The sequence below is a fragment of the Parasteatoda tepidariorum genome, chromosome 6 (genome assembly GCF_982258835.1).
Source record: "Parasteatoda tepidariorum strain Cologne lab strain chromosome 6, Ptep-v5.0, whole genome shotgun sequence".
Classification (NCBI taxonomy): domain Eukaryota; kingdom Metazoa; phylum Arthropoda; class Arachnida; order Araneae; family Theridiidae; genus Parasteatoda; species Parasteatoda tepidariorum.
This window is the reverse complement of record NC_141760.1, coordinates 21,498,158-21,515,406: the sequence shown is the minus strand read 5'-3', so window position 1 is coordinate 21,515,406 and position 17,249 is coordinate 21,498,158. Positions and strand designations below refer to the sequence as shown.

Genomic DNA, 17,249 nt, shown 5'->3' with positions numbered 1-17,249 from the left:
TTGGATCAATACAAAAGGAAACTTATAGTAAAAAAGTATGTTATGCTTTTTCGTCTTATTCTTGCATGCAATTAAATGTTTGTACAAATTTAATAATGATAAAATGCAATATTTGCTTTTTTTTTTTTTTTTTTTTTGGTTTTGACGTTTAAATGTTATCTAAATTTTAATTAAATAAAAATCTCTAATGTCCCAATGTAAAATTATTTTTACATTACAAATAATTGCAAGTTTTTTTAAATAAAATTCATAAAGGCTGTTTTTGTTTCCATTCCCTGAAAATATTTGTACAGGTGCCTTAAGGTTTTGCTTCTAGTGTTTTGTAAGTAAAATTTCATATTCTAAGAGGATAAAGTTACGTAAGTATGTCTCGATTTAATTTCAGTGATAGAAGTGAAATAATTTATGCAGGTAAATAATTTGAATATTTTTCAATTTTCTTTATTGTCTGTCTCAGTTATTACAAAAAATAACAATTTAAAAATTCGAAATATAATTTTATTTTAATATTTTTGGAAATGAATGACTTAGTTATATAGAAGGAAAAAAAGTTAAGGTAAATTTTCAACTCAATTAAAATGTAAATTTAACTTAGCAATTATGTAGTTTGGTTTTCTTAATTTACAATATTTTCTTAATTTACAATATTCTGAAGAATATAAATAATGAATGATAATTGTGAAATTACAAATGACTTAAATTACGCATTTTAAAAACTATCTGTATATTACAAATTCAATTGAGATTTTTATAAAATAAGCTCATTTTAAAAAAAAAAAAAATTCAAGACTACATTTTAAAATTAAAGACTTGAAAATTATTAATGATATAAAATTTGTATATCAATCAAAAATATCAATAAAAGTTGCGATATAATATTATTTCCTAATTAAGTTTGAAATATTCAAAAAAATCAGCTGAACATAAAATATACTTTGGAGTAAGAAGGAGGAAAATGGAAGGTAGCAGAATTCGCTAATATAATTTTATCTACTTGTAGTATTTCTGTATTGCTAAGTAAATAATGCATGGAATGACATAAAACTATTGTTCTATGTTTTACTGCTTCACAACAATACAGAAAATTAAGTAAAATTATATTACCGAATTACTCCACTACCATCCATATCTTCCTCTTGCTTACTCCAAAAAGCAACGCAAGATAATATCAGAAAATACAAAATCTAATATTATATAGCATTAAAACTAATGCAAAATAATATTATGGTATTATATTAGTTTGCATAGAATCTAATATTATATAATGCAAAGCAAACAACGACCTCTTGTATCTTTCTAATATTAGAAGTTGTGCAAGATAGCGTTAGATTTTACCGATTTTCTGATGTTATCTAATATTAAGTGCTACTTGGGAATCTCTTTCTTTGTGATATTGACTGTATCGATAATATGAACCTTGCCAAATATGTGCTTATTGATCCTAGAAAAAAGACCCTGCTAAAAATTGATTTCGATTAAAAAAAGCTCGGAAAGCTCTGGTCTTCTGTGAGAGAAGCTTACCAATTGCTTGTAAAGCGAGCTATGACAGCTATAATTCCGTTTGCTACTCTTTGCGAAGCGAGATTTCTCCCTTTAGTGAAAATAAAAACAAAACATCGAAATCGATTGAATGTTGAACATGATATGCGCATTTCTTTGGTCGAAAACCATTCCTCAATTCAATTTATTAAGGAAAAGCAGCAGCAACTTTCACATTAAAAATTTTGTATACCATTAAAATAATAAAATTAAATGTTTTCTAATAATTGATGTTTTTTACAATTATTTCTTTCACAGGGGGTGGTCCGTGACTTAAAAAATTTTAAAGGGGGTCCATTATACCAAAAAGGTTAAAAAACACTGATATACATAGTCAATGATGCATATGATACAATGATAATATACATATACAATGATTTTCTAATATCTAATTAGTAAAACCAAAGTTTTCGAATCAAGTTGTAGTTAATCATTTAGTTGTAATTAACTTATTAGCATTATGTGTCTAACATAATTATGTAACATAATTATGTAATAACAAAATTAATAAATAATTATTATAATTATAATAATTATTTATTAATTAAATCTATTAGTATTTAAGCATCTAAAAACAATTTTCTAATAGAGGGAGTTATAAATGCATTACAAATTTCATTCTCAGTGAAAAATAACACGTGAATGATTTTACGTTTTATGGAACGTAATATATCAACATTTATGCAATCTTTTCAAAATTAATTAGTTAAAAAAACGAATGCAATAAATATGTACGATTAACAATATAATAATTTTTACTTACGACAACAGATTTGATAATCATTACATGCTGTAAAATTTCATCACATGTATTAAACAAGCCATAACAAATATTCATACGAACACTGGTGATTTTAAAGATGGAAAAAGTCGCCACGATGATTGAAAAAAGTAACCTATTTTTCGTTGCCACCGAAAAAATTGGATTTTCACTTCCTCTTGCGGGTTCCCATGAAAAATCCGGCACTCAAGACCAGTGCGATCAGTAAAAACAAATAATTCATATTTTAGTGATCACGGTGAATTAGTGACAGAAACCAACAATTGAATTATCTACTGGCGCTTTAATTTGATGATCGTTCTATATTTTGATTGTTCTGTCAGAAAAATAATGACATTTTAAAGGTATTTGTGTGCAACAATTTATATTTAAAACAATTTCTTATAATCATTTTGTTAGAAATATTGAATATATGTAAAAAATGGTGAATTTCGTTAGCTATAGTGATCAGTTTTCATATAATAAGCCATTTTCAACTTATAAACAAGAACGAAATACGACTCCGTTCATGATGATTTCATAAACATGATTTAATAAACAAATTCGTCTATTTTTTAAAAAATTGTACGACCTGTCCGTGTATTTTTTATTTTGAGTTTGTATTGTTATTAAAGGCAGGGTATCCGCACACCTGGAAAGTCATGAATTTTGGTATTGAACAAAATTTGTCATGATTTTAACTATTTTTTTAAAGAAAGTCATGCATTTAGGTCTCCGAAAATGTTATTTTTAAAATGGAATCCCCCCCCCCCCCAATTTCATGGTGTTCTGATTATCTGAATTTGTAACAAAATCCCCTCTCAGAGTCCTATTTTATTAAAATATAAAATGTTTATATCATGCTCTTTATAAATTATGGTGTTCTTTTAAAGAATGAAAGAAAAAACATCATTTCTAGAGCGAAATATCTTTTAAACTTCTGTGATTTCAGAATTTTTGTTATTAATTATTTTTTTTATTTTATCAATTTAGAATTCTAGCTGAAGCAAGCGGATTATTGGCAAATTTTTTTTCATGCTAAAGCGAGAACAGAAAAGTTAGGAGTATTTCTTACCTTTCTGATGAACAAGAAAAGTATCTTTAGAATATAATTCTGCAGTAAAAATGAAAATTATTTGCTCAGCTATTTTATTGCTTCAACTCTTTGTTTACTCTGCTTTTTAATTTTGAAAATCAATAAATATGAAGATGCTGAGTATAACAGTTTTGGTAATACCTATCATTTCAATTAACGTTTTTATAATGCTTTTTAAATTTATTATTCTGTGTTTTTCGGAGAAAATAGTAACTATGTTAAGTCATGAATTTGAAAATCTAAAATGTGGCAGATACCCTGTAAAGGATTCAAAGAAGTGATGAAAATATTTCAGGAATATTTCTAGGCTCCTAAAATTTTAAAACATAAACAATATTTTCCTATGATAAGGATTTGGTTCATATTAATTGTTTTTTTGTTTGTAATGTTTCAAAATGTATATAAATATATATATATATATATATATATATATATATATATATATATATATATATATATATATATATATATATATATATATTTTATTTTTGAAATTATTTTACATTGTTATAATATAATTATTAAATAATTGTTGAAATTATTTTACATTATTATAATATAATTATTAAATAATTGTTGAAATTATTTTACTCAACTAATTATGGGATCTAGATTTATACTGCATTTAAATTAGGGGGAGACAAACCTCTGCATGTTTTTATTTTTTTAATATTTCCCGTTTAAAATCAACTTGGTGATTGTAGTTGGCGTTACTGATCACAATACGGAAATATTCTCTAAATTGCATGCTGTGAATTCATCCAACTAGTTGGAGAAAATTATATCTTATCATCTTCAAAACGTTATCTATGTCTAATAGAAGTACAGTATGAAAATTTTAACATTTATGAGAGTTAATTAGCATGGGAAACTGCTGGTATGTGTTCTCAATAATTCGAAATCTCAATATTTCCACCTCTCCTTATTGTTCCAGTGAAATAAAAATAAAAAAATCGCAAATCATTACTAAATTAAAGAAGACAATTTTTTTCCAAAAATGATATAAAAATTTTAAAAAATTATCATTTAACTGACAGAAAGAAAAATTCTTCATTTTTTCAACTAATTTTTTCATGCATTAAGACTTTTTGATCACATTCTGTCTAGAATACGATAATTGCTTTTATAACTTTATGAAGTGAAATAAGTTTTAATGTGTATTTAAATATTGGATTGATATTATTTGTTGCTTATTTTAGAATTGAAACATAAATCATGAGTGTGTCAACACAAAAACCACAGGCTGTCCTTAAAATATTAGGTATTTATAATTTTTTCTCGCCTCTTCTTTTGAAAAGGTAAATTTTATATTTTGAAATAAAATGTGTTGCTTCTGAAACTTCTTAATAGTATGTTATACAGTGGCGTACTATTTCAAAAAAGAGTAGCTATCGGGATAAAGTTAGACCAACTCATTATCCAATTATTCCCTCTCCCCGTGTTATATAATTATATCTTATTAGTGTGAAATATTGCTCTTTTAAATAGAGGACCTATGAATTAAAATTAATTCAAACAAAGTATAACAAAATGACATTTTAGTACAAAGTTTTTATGTTTCTACTACTAATATCTTACAATTCATTTATTTGTTTCAAAATTACAGAATATAAAATAAATTAAAAGAAATTTGCAAATGTTAAAAACAAATAAATAAAAAAGGCATGTCTTTAGTGTTACAAGAGTCAAATTTTGAATGATAACATCATAATTTCGTACAGAGATATTTATTACTTCTAAATACGATACAAAATAATTAAGATACAAAAAATAAATTTTATACAATAATAGTTTTTTTTTTTTACCATAGATTTGCAAAATGAAATGTTTATTTTGATAACATCTGGAGAATATTTTATGTGTATGAGAAGACAAAAGGAATAACCAAATGTAGTTATTATATTTTTTTCCTTTAATCAAAATAACCTATAGATTTCAAGACCAAATGCTATTAAGTATGAATAATGAAAACAATTTTTAAATAGTATGCTAAATGTACTTGTCAATGGATATGTTTAATATGAATTTCACTTCTACATGCATAATCTTAAAATTATATTTTATAAAATAAATTTAAGAATTTTAACTAAATTACTAAACTTTCTTTTCTAAATAACCAAATTTTTATTTTCAAATCAATGATTAATTTTATGCAATTTTAAGTGTAAACTGAAAAGCATTTTTAATATTTAAGATGAAATTTGTGAAACATTCAAGAAATTTGCAAATGTTAAAAACAAATAAATAAAAAAGGCATGTCTTTAGTGTTACAAGAGCCAAATCTTGAATGATAACATCATAATTTCGTATAGAGATATTTATTACTTCTAAATAAGATACAAAATAATTAAGATACTAAAAATAAATGTTATACAATAATAGTTTTTTTTTTTTACCATATATTTGCAAAATGAATTGTTTATTTTGATAACATCTGGAGAATATTTTATGTGTATGAGAAGGCAAAAGGAATAACCAAATGTAGTTATTATATTTTTTTCCTTTAATCAAAATAACCTATAGATTTCTAACTCTTCTGGTAAATCTCTAACAATACAACCCAATTGGAAGAAACTCTTTTCAATAAAGAAATACCAAGAATTGAATTAAAATTTTAAGCATTTTATAACTTTAATCTTAGTTCTTAATCATTTAATCAATTATTCTAAAATAAATAAAAATAAAAGCGAAGGTTGAGAAAATAAATAAATTAAACGAATTTCTTAAAAAATTCAAACAACTGAAGTTTTTTTCACTGTTTTACTTAAAGGAGTGAAGAACTTTATCTTATAATTATAAAAAGATCTTTTGAAATACTGCAATCAAATTATATGCTACTGTATTATACGTACAGATTGTACATTTAATTTATAATTTCAAATATCATATTGATTTTCAAGACCAAATGCTATTAAGTATGAATAATGAAAACAATTTTTAAATAGTATGCTAAATGTACTTATGAATGGATATGTTTAATATGAATTTCACTTCTACATGCATAATCTTAAAATTATATTTTATAAAATAAATTTAAGAATTTTAACTAAATTACTAAACTTTCTTTTCTAAATAACCAAATTTTTATTTTCAAATCAATGATTAATTTTATGCAATTTTAAGTGTAAACTGAAAAGCATTTTTAATATTTAAGATGAAAATTGTGAAACATTCATGAACATTTCAAATTGCATTTTTTATTATAATATTTTATTATAATTTTAATATTATTAAAATAATATTACAGGGTTCCCGCGGCCTTGAAAAAGCCTTGAAAAGTACTTGAATTTCATTTTGAGTTTCAAGGGCCCCTAGAAGTACTTGAAAATGATATTAAATCCTTGAAAAATTCGAAATGACCTTGAAAAGTATCGAAAACTCAGGAAAACAGCCCTATTTCCAGTATTTCTATGTTTAACTTTTGACGCGCGTAAGTGTGAGAGAATGACTTCCCCGTCTTTCAGATGATGACACGTACTGTTTGATTTTAGGATTTTATGTAAGTTTGGCTGATTTTAGGAATTTTAAATATTGGGAACTGCGCCAAATTCTGACAAAATCTCGATACTTATTCAGGCGATTTTAATATCAATCATCGATCTTCGTATTAGACTTATTTAAAAATTATGTGTTGCAGAAAGCGGAAATCCGCTTTTTTTCCCCAATTTTGAAAATTTCCGACCGTGTTCCAAAAACTAAAATTTTTGGGAAGTCCTATTGGAGAAACCCAAGCCGCCCGAACGATAGTCGGATTACCGCGATTTCTGCTAAAGAGTGGAAAAGAGTCTAAGCGTTTCGTTTCGAGCGCCGATGTTTTTTTTTTTTTTTTTTTTTTTTTTGGCTGATTTTTGGAATATTAGGAACTGCACCGGAATTTGCCAAAATCGCGATTTTTAATCAAACGATTTTAATATCAATCATCGATTTTTGTATTTAACTGATTTAAAACTTACGTGTTGCAATTTTTTTACGCGATTTAAAAATCGTTCTAGCAATTCCTATTCACTCAATTTCAAAATCCAATATCGCGATTTGTATTTAAGCGTTTTTAAAACCCAATGTCGCGATTTGTATTCTTGTGAGTTTAAAATCCAACATCGCGATTCGTATTCACGCATTTTTAAATCCAATTTTGCGATTCGTTATCACGCAGTTGTAATATCAGATATCGTTTTTCGTATTTGTACGCTATTTAAAAATTACTGCGATTCGTATTCACGTGATCTAAAAATTATGTATCGTGATTCTTATTTACGCGATTTAAAAATTCAATATCGCAATTTGTATTTTCGTGTTTTTAAAATCCAACAGCTCGATTCATATTCACGGGATTTTAAAATCCAAAAACGCGATTCATATTCACGCGATTTTAAAATCCAATATCGTTATTGGTATTCACGCGATTTTAAAATCCAATATCGTGATTTGTATTTTCGTGTTTTTAAAATCCAAAATCGCGATTCATATTCACGCGATTTTAAAATCCAATATCGTGATTCATATTCACGCATTTTTAAAATCCAAAATCGCGATTCATATTCACGCGATTTTAAAATCTAATATCGTGATTTGTATTTTCGGGTTTTTAAAATCCAACTGCACGATTCATATTCACGCGGTTTTAAAATTCAATGGCATGATTCACATTCACGAAATTTTAAAATCCAAAATCGAGATTCATATTCACGCGATTTTAATAAACAACAGCACGATTCATATTCACGCGATTTTAAAGTCCAGAATCGCGATTCATATTCATGCGATTTTAAAATCGAATATCAAGATTCATATTCACACGATTTTAAAACCCAATATCGCGATTCTTGAAAGAAGTAGAAGTAAGCTTTCTCTTGAATTAGTTACTGTAAAGATGTGATATATTTTTCATTAGTAAGTAATTTAATAGTTGCGCCTTCCTATAATTGCTTAATTTTTTTAAATATATTAGTGGTCGAAATTTTTAAATTATATTTAAGAAAAATTTAAAGTTAACTGTCTAAATGCTTCTGCCACTTTAAATATTGAATAAAAATCTCCCAGCATAATTAAAAGTTGCTTTTATAAATCTCAGTATCATATAGAGCACCCCCCCCCCCTCCTCCTAGTGACCTGCGTTGTAAAGGTTCAGCTTTTTTTATTTTTGTCCACTTTAATGCCTGCTGTTGCAATTGTTTTCGCGTGACTCAAAAATCGCACTCGCAATTCCCATTAAAGCAATTCAAAAATCTAATATCGCGATTTGTACTTAAGCGGTTTTTTAGCGCAATTAGTTTTTCCGCGAGTTTAAAATCCAATGTCGCTATTCGTATTCGCGCATTTTGCGATATCAAACATCGATGTTGTAATATCAAACATCGATTTTCGTATTTATACTCAATTTGAAAACTACTCGTTGCAGTTCATATTCACGTGACCATGTCAAGTGCAAATGATCGATGCTACTGAAAAAAAGCTAATTCAAGTATGAGTGGTTAATTAAAAAAGTCAAAGTGACCAAAATTGTTACTAAGAATCTATCAGAAGGTATTGAGGTGAAAGTTGGCAACTGTTTCAATTTAAAATGGTTGACTGGTAATAAATTTAAAATGATAATTAAGCCGCAACATCCAATAATTGATTAATTTTCTTAAATAGAAAAGTGGTCGAAATTTCAAAATTATATTTAAGAACAATTTAAATTTCACTGTCTAAATGCTTCAGCCACTTTAAATATTAAATAAAAGTCTCCGGGCAGAGTTGTTTTTAAATATCTAATTGATATCACAGTATTATATAGAACATTCCCCCCTACCCCGTCTTCTGCCCGAATCTTTGCTTATTCAGAGGTTGTATACCTAGCTTAAAATAAGCCTTAATGCAAAATTCAAACCTGACGTTTTTATGCATCATGAATTTTATTCTCGACTTGATGCCAATCACCCTTGTTTTTTTTTTTTTACTTAGATCACTTTCCAAAATCAAGAGAGAGCAATGGAAGTCTTATTTTTCAGTACTGCTATTATCGACTAACATTTATCGTCAAAACATTTTAGTTTAAAATGTTAAATTTTAGTCTATCTTTAACTAAAATTTAAGTCCTTGAGAATTTTATAATAAGTCTTAAAAAGTCCTTGAAAAGTACTTGAATTTTATTTTTATAGTAGAGCATGAACCCTGTATTATTATATAATTTTATAATAATAATACTAAATAATATTATGATATATTATAATATTTAAAAAAAAAACTTTTAAATTTTCAAATATAAATATTATAGTCAAGGTTTTTATGATTTTACCAGCCAGATTCAAGTGGGTTTTTTCATAATTGCATTTTATTATTAACCTAATCAACTCTAAATATTAAGTTTATAATAGAATAAAATATAAACTACATACATAGAAGTATTTATTTCTCCATTACTTTTATTTTCTGTGCTTTAAATTTTTTAATCAACTTTATTAAAAACTCCTATTAGAAATTATGAATTATGTCCCAAGGTATTCTCACAAAAAATGGAAATACTAATTCACAATACTATTGAAACTACTGTTATAACATAATACATTATATATTTTAGGAATTACAATTCAAGGAAATGGGAAACTTATTTATTCATAAAAATACATTTGAATACTATTTTCTGATCCTGTGAGTCTTATTACATATTGTTTCAAATGATACTTTTATATGTTAGAACCTTTTAACTGGTGAAATATATGTTCTAGAATTCTTGTTCTGATCTTTTCCTTGTTATTGAAATACTGGAGCTTATTCTAGAAGGTATCTTTATGTACATATAAGGTATAAGATAAAATAAAAATACATTGAAAAAGTAATGCAATACCATATTGTATAAATACATTTTTATGTTAAAAATTTACTTTTAAAATTGATGATTTTCATTTAAATTATATTATGTTATTTCTTCTCTTTAACATTTAATAGTTTTTTATAATTCCAAAACAGAATAGGTAAATCCTAGAGAGATATTTGAATTCTATTACTGCCTTTAAAAATATTGCTAAATTATCAATGTAAATGACATTGATAATAAAATGTATTAATAGTTATAGTCATTAATGGCTTAATTACTAGTCAAATTAATTGTATTTATTCTTGCATCAAGGCTTACTGTAAGAATATCAAGAATTAAAAAAAAAACTATGAAAAACTAAATTTATTTTGAAAGAGACCAATTTTTAAACCCTTTAAAAAGGAAAGCCAGTAAAGCCCTTGAAAAAAAAAAAAAAAAAACCTAGCATTTTTACAACCCTGTTTGTAGGAAAGAGTTCCCTCACCCATTTCGATAGCTTCAAAGTATTTTGCTTAGGACTTAGTATCATAGATTTAAAGAGAAAAACTAGTTATTGTTGCTACTTATTGTTTCTATTTTATTTCTAAATGGATTGATTTTTTTTTTTAAAAAAAAGGAAATATAATTAAAAACAAAATTAATATCTAAAATTACTTAAAATCTTCATTCATTTAGCTTTTCAATGATTAACGTTTTTTTAACACTTTGTATTATTGTTAATTTTATGCTTTAGTTCAGCAAAATTAACTTCTTTTGATAAATAGTAATTCATTTAGCTATTTTTTTTTAAAAAATAATTTTGTGAATAATTTTATTTTCTTATCTAATTATGTAATAAATGTTTTTAGAATATTTAGATGGTATGGGACAGTGGCGAAAGGAACAGTTTCAGTTATTTCAAGAAAAGCAAAAATTTCCAAAGCCGTTGGAAAAATCAGCCATGGTTTGTTCAGGAGATTCACAGCCTATGAGTCATAAAGGCATTTACCGTTTTATTTTCTTTCTCTTTTTTCATGTACATGTGACATACCAATGATTTCAACATCACTTTAGCTTTGTATAAAAATCTTTATGTCTAAACCTTCATCATGTCTGAGGCATTCATGCTCATAAACACATTTAATATGGAATTATGATTCTCAAAAAATATATAAATCTATATAATTTTTTTCATTATTTTATTTGCTTTTTAAACTTTAGTTTTCCTATCTGTAAAAGTATATTTTATCATAGTATATCTCTCTTACAAATCACTAAGACTTTTATTTTTTGTGAATGTTGATTTTAATATATAATTTCAAAACTAAAAAAGATTTAGAAAATAAAGCCTCATAATGTTATTTTGTGCTTTTATAGGATATTTGGATGCTACTGAGTTACAGTCTATTGAAATTTCAAATACCACTGTCGATTCTTCAGTTACTGGCCACATATTGCGTTGCTTTAATGATTCTACCGAAAATAGTCCGGCTGTCTCCAAAACTAATATTGAGGTAAATTTTATGTCATACAACATAAAAACAGCCTTAACGTTCGATATATTGCACCTTATTTAGAATTGTCTAGTTATTGTTTTAAATTATAATGTATCTTATCAATATTAAAAATGTTTCAATTTTTTTTATTAAAGAAATCAGTGAAAAAACCAAACCATGAAGCTTCAAAAGCTATTGATCCAAACTGTGACCTCCCTTGTGTACCTTCTAAGAAACCAGTTCGACCATTTTTAAGAAAAAAGTCTGGTTTGAATAGATATTACAAACCTAAATCTTCTAAACAAGTTAAAACAACTGATAATAACTCCTCTGAACAGCAGGTTTGATTTTTTTATTACTTATATTATCCCTATCACTACTTGAATATCATTTTATTGTTTTTTTCACTTTGCAACTTCAGGTTTGTTATCATTGTTTCATTATTGCACTTCTAAATTGAAATTAAGCATATGATTAGAATATTTAGATAGCTAATTATTTGTATTCCTTCTGATATTCTCCAGTATGGTATAGATTTTTTGTTTTTATTGAAAAAAAATGAGATTGTTCCCAAGGATTTTAAAAAGGGACTTGATAGAAGTTTCTAATTCAATTTAAAAATTTTGAAATTTATGCTTTTTTTACTGATGCATTTAGTTTAACTAGTTTCATGAAATGGGTTAAAATGTAAAATTAGTGCATGTAATTTTTTATGATACATAAGTTTAATGGGATTTTTAGTGTGAAGTGATAGAAAATTTGACTATTCTTATTCACTTTATCAGTACATGAAACATGCACGCTTTTACTTTCTTATCTAAGATACAGCTAATTTTTCGGCACGTTTTGATTTTAATTATAATTAAATATTTTTTTTCTTTAAATCTGGATATAAAAACTTCTGTGTACCTGGTTGCCAAGGCATCTAAAGGAACACCGATCCTATATAGATATTTTATTTAATATTTTTAAACGTAAAAAATTTTAATGTATTCTTTGTTGTTGTTGACGTATGCCATTTAGGCAGAGGGGGTGCGATTGTTCTTGTTTTTCTGTGGCGCCATCTATGGCTAAGAATTCGACTTCTGCCACACCCGTTTATAGGGAGGACCCATTCATACATTTATTCATTCATCTAAAGATCGTAATTTTGACCTGAATCAGAGGACGATCAATCTCCAATTCAGTACCCCCAGAGGTATTGATTTGTTATGGGAACATAGAGGACTATGAGACTTGGCAGATTTAACATGCATCAGTAACCATTTGGTACACGGGGAGACTTCGGCCGGCAGGGATTGAACCCACAACCTCTTGGAAATGGGCATAATGTTGTTCTTTATAAAATAAATAAAGAGAATTTTTTTAAACATAACATATTAAAACGTTTTTGTAATTGAGCTTTTTTTATAAACTGATATGGGTTATCACTTGTACTGGGTTCCATCTTTCAATCTTTATTTATTTATATTATTAAAAAATAAAAAGAGGGAATTCTACAATACTGCTGTTTTGTTTGGGGGGAAATCATACTTAACGGACAAGGAAATTCCTGCCAAAGATAAAAATAATATTTGGTAAAAGAAATTGAAAGATTCTCATACAATATTTCAATACTGAATTACGTTAATGTACAAGCAAATAAAACCATAGTTACTGCAACTGATAATAGATTTTTTGCTAAGGTTAATTTAGAAAGCAAAAATGAAAAAGTGCTGTAACTGCCATAATAAATTTTTTTCTTCAAAAATTTTAATCATAGTACATATGAACTAGAAAAAGCAGACATGCTATTAAATAATGCTAAAATGAAATTAATAATTGTCTTCATGCAATTGTATTAAAACAAAAATGCTCATGCTTCTTTACATTATTTGATATGATACTTGCAATCGTACAAACTTGTTAAGTACCTATCTGGGAACAATACTTAACACCTTGATGTAAATTTGTCATCTTTGGAAAAAGTCTGGATCCATTCAATTTATATTGCCATAACCCTTTTATGTTTCTTTATTAGTGTTTTCCAAATTCTTGATTTGTTGGATAACTTTATATCCAGATTTTTTAAGAACTTCTAAAATCCGTTTCTGTTAAGAATCAAAAAATGTATCTAAAATTGAAATCCTTTATATGACAAAGAATAGGATTGCCTGTAATCTTATTAAATATAAAAATGTCATGAATATATTTTACATCATTTGAAGAATTAAGTTTAAAAGTAAGGTTTTAAAAAAATTGACAATGAAATTAGTGATTTTGTATGTATGTATATCATGTTACATCATTTTGTATTGATCGGTGTATTTCCTCCAAAATGCTCAGATTTCAAACAATATTTTATATATATTTTATAACTCAAAATTTGTAAATGAGAAATATTCAGAATGGTGTTCATCTCTAAAGATCTAGTTTAAAAAAGGTATTGAAATTATTAAAATGTTGAATAATAATATTTCTTTAGAAATATTTAAAATTATTGTTAGTAGTTATTTTAAGTTGACTTTGTTTAGTAAATATGTAGATATGTGATAAAACTAAGTTTTAAGTTTGATAAAATATTTGATATTTTATGGTAAATATTAGTATTATGACTTGTGTTTTTATTACTTCAGGCTTGAGATTTTACCAGAAATCTACGATTCCCCCCTTTTTTTTATCAATATTCCGTAATTTTCTTAAGTTTTTTTATTTTTTTTAAAATTTGGTTAATTTTCAAAAAGTGTTAAAAAAATAACTACATTCTCAAAAATCTTCCATTATGAACTTTTTAATATCCATAAATTGATAAAGTTTGAGCTCAGGGTAATTAGGACTTTTTAATGTTGCTGAATTAGAGGTATTTAATTCACTTATTATATTTTAATAAATTTTGTAAATCAAAATAGTTTTTTTAATCCTTAAACACATTTTCTTTCTTTAAAAAAAATATATTTCTTTTTCTTTGCCATCTCATTCTTATGACCTGTTTCCTTTATACTGTAAATCTAGAATAACTGGAACTGGTGTGCATTATGATCTGTGTGTAATTTTTGTTTTCAGGAAACCCTATTTGTACGGTCTAGCCAAAATAGAAACGCAGAACAATGTCTTTCTAACTTTATGTCCTCTCAGAGGAACATCAAGGAACCTTCTCACAGAAATTACGTCCACTTTAAAGAGCAAGAATCTACTACTTGGAACAAAAACACTCATTCTGATATCAATGAACCTGAGCGGTTCGGTGAATGCCACACTAATGAGGATGATCAAATTAACTTAAATAGGATTGAGAGAGACAAAATTCCTAGCAACTTTGAAAAGCCTGATCATGCAATTTCAAATATAGGTGATAATTTAAACCCTGATGTGCAGCATGTTAATAAGGTAAAGGAGCAATCTTCCTTTCCATTAAAAAGTGCTAGTGAGATTCCAGGAAGAGATGCAGAAAATGCCGAATTCAACCATGTGGTTGACAGTAATACTGGCTGTGATGATTTAAACCAGGTAACTTTTCTCTAGTGTATGATTTTGGTTAATCATCGGCATGATTTATTTGACTTAATCACTTGATTACTTGAATCACTTGATTTTTTTTTAAATCATTATTTTTGATCAAATGACTTTTTGTAATAAAAATTATTGATTGAAGTCAAAAATATTTTTTATTTAGGGTAATTTTTAACTATATTATTAAGATTATGATTTTTTAAAAATCTATTTTCACCAATATTCAAGGTTTTTATGCAGGCGAAAAATTATGGAGATTAATGTGTGTAATTTAAGTTAAAAATGAACTAAAAATAAATAATGGAAAAGACAAAATGTGAAATTAAGGGATAACTAAGACTCAGTGTTTTCACTACAGCGCGAGAATCTCGCATATTTTTTTCTTTTCTCGCATTAAAAAATGATTACCGCGAGAAATTCGCGCATTCTATAAATCAATTTCAAAATTCGCCAATTTCTCGCATTTTGGAAAAAGCTTCGAATTACGCCATTTAGAATAAAATCTGTTTCACTTTTCTTCCTGGATCTATCATTATTTTCAACATCTGCCCCATTATCTAGCTTCCCTATTTACCAGTATTGTTCAGAACCTTTAAGAACAACAGAACATAACCAGGGAACGCCTTTCAGAACACATTTCTCTGCAAGAAGAACACATTTCTCTGTTTACCATAGGTAAGGTTTCTTCATGTAAGATGTTCAAATTCTTTATGCACTTATGTAAGATGGACAAATACCTTGTAAAGGCAAAATCTTCTATGATGATGCACCAAAAATATTCAATGCTTTAAAAAATAGAAGACGTTAAAAATGCATTATAATTAAAGAAATGATTCTTTTTCAAGAGTTTTTGTGTTTTTTTAGTTTTTAGAAATCTCACTTAACTTTCTGAAATCTCACCCTGTTTTTGAGAAAGGGTGAGAAATTCTCACCCATTTTTTTTTCTATGATGAAATCACTGTAAGTAACTCTTAAATTGTATCTTTCCTTTAGCTGTATATAAAATAATTTATTAAACATATTTCTATCATACTAATTCAGTTTTATATTTATGTAACTACAAATACTTTTAAAACTTATTAAACATGAAATTTATGTATATAAATAATGAATAAAAACTTGTTCTGACAAGAGTAGTTAAGATTGATTGATTTTTTTAATCTTTTCTGATCTAAATTAATTTATTCTTTATCTGCTATCTAACTAACAATAGGATCTTTTTCTTTATAAATACGTAAAAACATAATGCTTGAAGAAAAAAGAAACTGTGATTTAATTTTCTGTAATAATTGTAGAATTGTTTTAAGCATTTTAGTTAAAAATATTAATTACTCTAGTTATATATGTTATTAAGCGTTATTAATGTATTTTATTAGAAATGTTATTGTTATATGTGAAAATATAAATTTGATTATAGTTTTAAATAAAAAGAAATAATAATTTTTTAAAAAAAATCAGATTTATTTTTAAAAATAAAATCATGATTTTTGTCAACTTTAGATTTTGGTTGTTTCAAAGAAAAAACTGCATTTCAATTTTAAAAAAGTCTGTCCAGGCCGAATTTACTACAGTTTAGCGGTACCTTCACAAATTCAACTTTAGGAAAAACGGTAGTTTCACAAATTCAACATTAGGAAAAATGGTAGTTTCTCAAAATACTTTTTCTTAAAATTTTATATTTGTATCCCTTAAGAAACGACAAATTCATATTTTTGTGTGGATTTTTTAATATAATTTTTAATTTTTCACAAATTATGTCTAAATTTTCACAAAATAGGTACCTCTCAGAAAAACCTAGACAGACCCCTGATTCTAAACATTTGCAACAGAAACAAAATACTGCTTGCAATCACAGTATTTATGTTAATTACCTACCAGGTCTTATAAAAGCTTAATCCCAGTAGTACTTTTACTATTTTTCTTGCTATCAGTACCTTTTTAAAATTCAGGAAATTGCATTACTGTTTTCTATTGAACTCTGAGATTTCTTTTATTCAAATTGATTTTCTTTTATTGAAATATTGTATTAAAAAATACATTCGAAAATTAATGTAGTTTTGAAACAGTAATAAATTTATTAAATAGAAATAAAGA

The 17,249-nt window shown here is 26.1% G+C and overlaps 1 protein-coding gene across 4 annotated transcripts in view; it reads left to right on the top strand.

The window, feature by feature from the left end:
• The first annotated feature begins 2,533 nt into the window (after positions 1-2,533).
• LOC107436836 (uncharacterized) overlaps positions 2,534-17,249 on the top strand; it is a 53,389-nt gene continuing 38,673 nt past the window's right edge. Inside the window, exons 1-7 of one of the 4 annotated variants that reach the window (XM_087165515.1) lie at positions 2,569-2,664; positions 4,595-4,656; positions 5,206-5,285; positions 11,040-11,171; positions 11,548-11,684; positions 11,822-12,007; positions 14,709-15,152. In XM_087165515.1, coding sequence (XP_087021641.1) covers positions 11,054-11,171; positions 11,548-11,684; positions 11,822-12,007; positions 14,709-15,152 — 885 coding nt within the window. In that variant the 5' untranslated portion in view covers positions 2,569-2,664; positions 4,595-4,656; positions 5,206-5,285; positions 11,040-11,053. Of the gene's footprint in view, positions 2,665-4,594; positions 4,657-5,205; positions 5,286-11,039; positions 11,172-11,547; positions 11,685-11,821; positions 12,008-14,708; positions 15,153-17,249 lie in introns of all 4 variants that reach the window. The other 3 variants (XM_043047412.2, XM_043047413.2, XM_087165516.1) reach the window with 3 other exon arrangements.